We start from the raw sequence: 5,797 nt of genomic DNA, 5'->3' as shown, positions 1-5,797 counted from the left end.
AGCTGATACACACTGATATTCCTTGGATCAAATTGAAATCGCATCATATGACCCCTTTAAAACACTTCCAAAAAAAAAAAAAGTTCAAACTTTAAGTTTGAAGGACCATAAATTGACTCTTTAATGTGATTGTACATTCGGGCAATTAATTGAGTTCTCTGACAAGGATGTGCAAAAAAGCAATACTGTTTAAACAGTACTATACTGGGAATAACTGCTGTTGCACAAGTTGTTACCTTGTCTGTCCATGAAGAAATTTAGATGAGATAAACTCATGACCCTCACACATTCCCCTCTGTTTTGTTTCAGATCAGCTGTCGGTGGTTATGGAGGCCATGCAGCCAAGACCAACTAGGATGCTTGTTGCCATATTTCTTTTTGTTGCAATATTGTCATGATCTCTGCTTTGATTTGTTGTTATGAATTCAGATCTCTATTTTTTTTTGTAATGTTCCAGAATAAAGCACAATAAATAAGTAAATAATGAATGTATTTAATAGTGACAGTGAATAAAAAATATACTGTTGTACATGGACTCAGGTCACTTATTTGGAATTTATTAAATTCAATGGGATTCATGTAAAATATTCAAAGGTTTTATAAAATAAATAGTGTAAAATAAATTACAGTAAAATTACTGTAATATTATTATACTGTAAAACTAAGTTACAGTAAGGATATAAGGATATAGTACTGTAAAATTAAGTTGCGGTAAGGGTATTTTACTGTAAAATGAAATTGCGGTAAGGCCATCATACTGTAAAATGAAATTGCGGTAAGGACATTATACTGTAAAATTAACTTGCGATAAGCTACTGTAAAGAGGTAGTTACAGTAACTTACTGGCAATAGTGCTGCCAGTAAGTTACCGCAAAAATACAATAAAAAGTCTAACAGTGTAGGAGGTATTATTACTACTATGCATAATAAAACATGACATTAAAATTATATTACATCGCTGATTGTTTTTTTTTTACTACTCCAACAACTAAAACAGTATTCAATTGACTATAAAATTGAAAAATGTTATTAAATTTGTATCAAATGACACAATCAAACACTTCTTCTTTTCATACAAGCTGAACCAAGGCATATCAAACCAGACATTAAATGTGTTTCATATTACTGAGTGGGAAAATAAATAAATAATCTACTTGAAAAGAAAACAGTTTGTCAGGTGAAAGGTTAAATAGCAACATGCAAAACCATACACATACCACAACTGTTGCCATACCTATACCACAATGTTCCCTAGAAATCACAATTAACAATATATTACTGACTGACATTAGTATGTAATAGAGCATCAGATATTAATACTCACCATTTGTCGTGCCGCTGATGCCAAGTGATAGCAGTAGGAGAGAAACGGCAAGGTTACAAATGATCTGGAAGACATAGTAGCCCATTATTAAAAGTTTTTATCAGACAATGTGTGTTTAAAAACTAATGTCCAAAATGATAGCTGTGCACATTGTTTGCCAATGAGTATGTGCGTGAATGTGTGTATTGGAAAGACCAAGTGAGAAGTGGAAGTATACTGTAAGATGTAAGTTCCTCTATGACATCTCTCACCATCTCTGTTTCTCTTTTCTTGTACCTCTTAACTTGTATTTTGACCTCCTTGAATCATGGGTGCTTTTCACCTGTGTTGTTTCTCAGCATTTCTTTGTATTTGATAGTCGCCTTTGTGTCTGTATCCGTATCCGTATACGTATCTCATGGTTGTTCTTCTTAGTTTGTCTTCTTTCGTCTCTGACAGTGTCAAACCTCATCTAGTGTGCTTGTAGTGGTTTCAGGTTGTCTGAATCTTGTCCAGGTTGGTTGAATCTCTTCACATGTTGAAGAGAAAAAGAATGAAGAAACAGAAAGATCAGTTGAAATGAACTCAGTGACACCTCCTTGTGGATAATGACTGAACACCATTGCAAACTACATCTACTTGCTTACTTTCTGTTCAGTACAAGGAGGTCTAAATAACTGCATGAAGCTATTTATAAGCATTGCTATTTATTTCATTTATTTCACAGGAATTTGTCAGAAAGACGCAATTAGAAAATCTGCCATTTTTGCTCATGGGGCTTGATAATTTAGCAGGCAGTTTGTTTTGAGCCAGTCACCTCGGACTAGCCTTAAAGTAGGAAATATTTGTAGTTTCCTCTTGTAATACAAAAGAAAACTGCTCAAACTGCCCTATACTGTAAGTAAAGTGTGGTGTGCAGGTTTTGGAATTGGAACACAAATAATAGTTCATATGAGAGATGTTTTTTTTTATAACAGTTTTTTCAGGTCTCCTTGAAGAGATATGAGTGGCCTTTAAGCATTAACATGCTTTTAATGTCTAGATAGTATTTGGAAGTTATTAGCAACATTACATTTGTATCTTCATTCCAGTCACATTGGATCGCACATAAGCACAAAGTATACTTTGTCACGTGTACATATACACATGATGTTAATTTAGTCTTCAGCATAGTACAGTTTAAACGTTGTATGTGCAGGTGCAAATGGCCATTGATTTTTTTTTTCTTTCACTGATTGGAACAACAACAGATGCCTGCATTGACAAGCACCTGTGTGATGGGGTTAAGAGAAAAACCTGCAACCCTACCCATAGGAAAAACGTATTGCTCAGTGGTTGCTCTTCCTAAGCTGAGACATAGATAAGATTCGCATATATCTCTCATTTTAGTATCAACAGCATTTCAGATGTTTCTCCTAAAATTCCTTAGGATAAATAGAAGTAGATACAAATGAGACTTGAGAAATATTTGAGAAAAAAAAGAGTCAAAACTGAGAATGTGGTGCAAGAAATATAGAATATCTCTTTATTGTCTCGCTGCAATCTATATCAAGACTCCATTATAGGGATATTTTATTGCTCAGAGTTTGCGCTTTCTAAAATCTGGAGACTTAGTTGTGATTCTCATGTATTTCTCATTTTAGTATCAACAGCATTTCAGATGTTTCTCCTAAAATTCCTTAGGAGAAATAAAAGTAGACACAACTGAGACATGAGAAATATCTGAGAGAAAGGAGTCCAAAATGAGAATGGACTGTGAGAAACATGGGAGATCTCTTTATTGTCTTGCTGTAATCTCTTTCAAAAATGGCTTGGACCCGAGTCATCAGAGCATGCTAAAATAATTTGTTCTATATATGTTCTTCATCCTGAATCAGGCCTTAACATGCTGTGGCAAAGACTGGAGGAAAGTTATGGAGCACCAGAGATGGTGGAGCATGTCTTGTTGAAAAAGCTAGAGGACTTCCCAAGGCTTAGCAACAGAGAAAGTCACAAACTTAGAGAATTAGGAGATATCCTACTAGAATTGGAATGTGCTAAGTGTGAAGGGAACCTTCCTGGACTTGCATATTTGGACATGGCTCATGGATTGAAACCCATAGTGGAAAAACTCCCATACAGCCTGCAGGAGAGATGGATAACTGAAGGATTTAGATACATGGAAGAGTACAACTGTCACAAACGAGACTCCCGCTGTGCCTCCCGCTCACCACCAGAGGGAGCTCTCTCCCGAGTTTTGAACTTCAATCTGGACTACACACATACACACACGCTCACATACCTGGCTCTGATTGCTCCTGCACCTGACTCTCATTAGTGGACTATTTAAACAGCTCTCAGACTCGCCCTCATTGCAAAGTCTTGTATTGCCCCGGTGTACATTTCTGAGCGTTTCTTTCCGTGTCTGGCTTCTCTGTGTATTACCTTGGACTGTTTCTCTCCTTCTGATTGCCTGCCGTCTGCCCCCTGAACTCTTGCTATTGTTTCATTGACTACTGATTGTTTGCTGCCTGCCCCGACCTTTTGCACGTCCCTGGATAACGAAAAAAAAACAAAGAGTAACCAGAGCACACGGCTTGATAGATGGTGCATCTAAATTGTCTTTTTTGGGACACTATTTGTTTGTAAATGACTGAAATATATACTGTCTAGCTTTGCAGAACAACGCATCGTGAGGACAGTATATACCATGGGTGGCGAACATCGGTCCTGGAGAGCCGCAGCCCTGCAGAGTTTTGGTTCAACCCTAATCAAACACACCTGAACAAGCTAATCAAGGTCTGAACAGTTACTAGGAAGCTACAGGCAGGTGAGTTTTAATTAGGGTTGGAGCTGAACTCTGCAGGGCTGCGGCTCTCCAGGACCGGAGTTCGCCACCGCTGGTATACACCATCAGACCACAGAAACTGATTAATGTTGGATGTGTTCCTATACAGGCCGATCCACTTGTATGCTGAGAGTTCTACTGTTAGCTGTATAAGCAAGTCTTGATCTTGTTGACTTGTGATGGTTGACAGATCTTTGTAATATTACCTGCAGTAACTCTGAGCATCAGTCCAGTTCTTGGGGATATTCACATAGAAATGCTCCCTAATTAAAGCTTTAGTCAGTACACAAGACAATCAGGAGAATGATGGACGCTTTCATCTTTCCAGTGAGGTGCTGAATAAGTGCTATAAGGCTTGTGTTGTAACCCTCCAAGATGATGATGTGTAATGTGTCCACATTATGTATAAATCATTTAAAAGATATGTAAATTAATATAAGATGTCTGAACCCACCCCCTGAAAAACTCATGTAAAGGTTTGCAGGTACCGCATGTACTGGAATTTTTCAAAGAGGATCGAGTGTTCCACTCAAATTTTCATAGGGAAATTACTGAATTCACTTTGATAACAGGATGTAATGAAAAACAAGTAAGGCAGTTGAATAAACATACAGAAATGTTGCCTAAAACACAGTGTAACCAAACACTAAATAAATTCCTTCATAAGTATATTCCATCATTGTCAGATATTCTTTCCAGTTTAACAAGAGCATAGAAATGCATTACATTAAAATTTCAGATAAATGATCAAAAACAAACAAATTAACTACATTTTAATTTCATTAACATCAACTCCAAAATTATTTATTGCGTTTTATTAGCTTATTTGATAAAACTATGGCTGTCAAAATTAACGCTTTAATTGTGCAATTATTATTATTATTATTATTCAGTTTAACATGTTAAAAATATTTAACACAATTAATGCAGCATCCATTTTTTACTTAGTATCGTTTGGCTAGTGTTACAGTAGACTATATGAACACACTAAAAAGCATGATAAGATGCAAAAGAGAGCTTAATGTGCTACTAGCACGCTGTGAACAAAGGCATATGGCCGTAACCAGGGGTGGGGTTAAGAACTGTGCTTTAAGAACCCCTACAAATACAACTCATTATATACACTAAACACTTTAAAAAAGCCAGACATGTAGATGTTTGTGAAAGATGTTTTGGAGGAATGATGTTAAATTAGGCTATACCATATTTATTACATCAAAATTTGTTAATATTTACTATAGGTTTTGTTTTTTTTGCGTATGACTTACCGAATGTGGTATGGTATCCTGTCAGCAATAACCTGTCAGTAGGCTTTTTTGATCACTGTCAGTTTAAGAGCCGGCGATCAGTGTTGCCAGATATAGCTATGAAAACAAATAAAAACCGAAAAATAAATAAAAAATAAACCGAAATTAGCTCAAATCTTTTACAAATAAGATAAGATAAAGATATCGCTAACCCTAAACTGCAGCTTCCCACTTTAAAGTGTCAAATTAAGTGGAAAAGACAAGTCCAAAGACGCTTATAATAGCTGGATCTGGCAGGCTGCGCCCGCGCCCTCACTCACAACTTTTTTTTATTTTTTTATTAAACATATATAAAGGTAAATACACACATTTACAGCTCAAAACAGATTACAAAAACAGATATAAACAATATACAAAAGA

The 5,797-nt window shown here is 36.1% G+C and overlaps 1 protein-coding gene across 1 annotated transcript in view; it reads right to left on the bottom strand.

Moving 5' to 3' along the window:
* LOC107734561 (B- and T-lymphocyte attenuator-like) overlaps window positions 1–1,409 on the bottom strand; it is a 7,247-nt gene extending 5,838 nt beyond the window's left edge. Inside the window, exon 1 of the mRNA XM_016546547.1 lies at window positions 1,325–1,409. Within this exon, the coding sequence (XP_016402033.1) occupies window positions 1,325–1,409 (85 nt within the window). The remainder of the gene's footprint in view (window positions 1–1,324) is intronic.
* Window positions 1,410–5,797: the final 4,388 nt, after the last annotated feature.

This window comes from Sinocyclocheilus rhinocerous, unplaced genomic scaffold (genome assembly GCF_001515625.1).
Source record: "Sinocyclocheilus rhinocerous isolate Xijiao unplaced genomic scaffold, SAMN03320098_v1.1 scaffold580, whole genome shotgun sequence".
In the NCBI taxonomy this organism is placed as follows: domain Eukaryota; kingdom Metazoa; phylum Chordata; class Actinopteri; order Cypriniformes; family Cyprinidae; genus Sinocyclocheilus; species Sinocyclocheilus rhinocerous.
The sequence above is the reverse complement of the archived record's forward strand: the minus strand, read 5'-3'. Positions and strand labels throughout refer to the sequence as shown.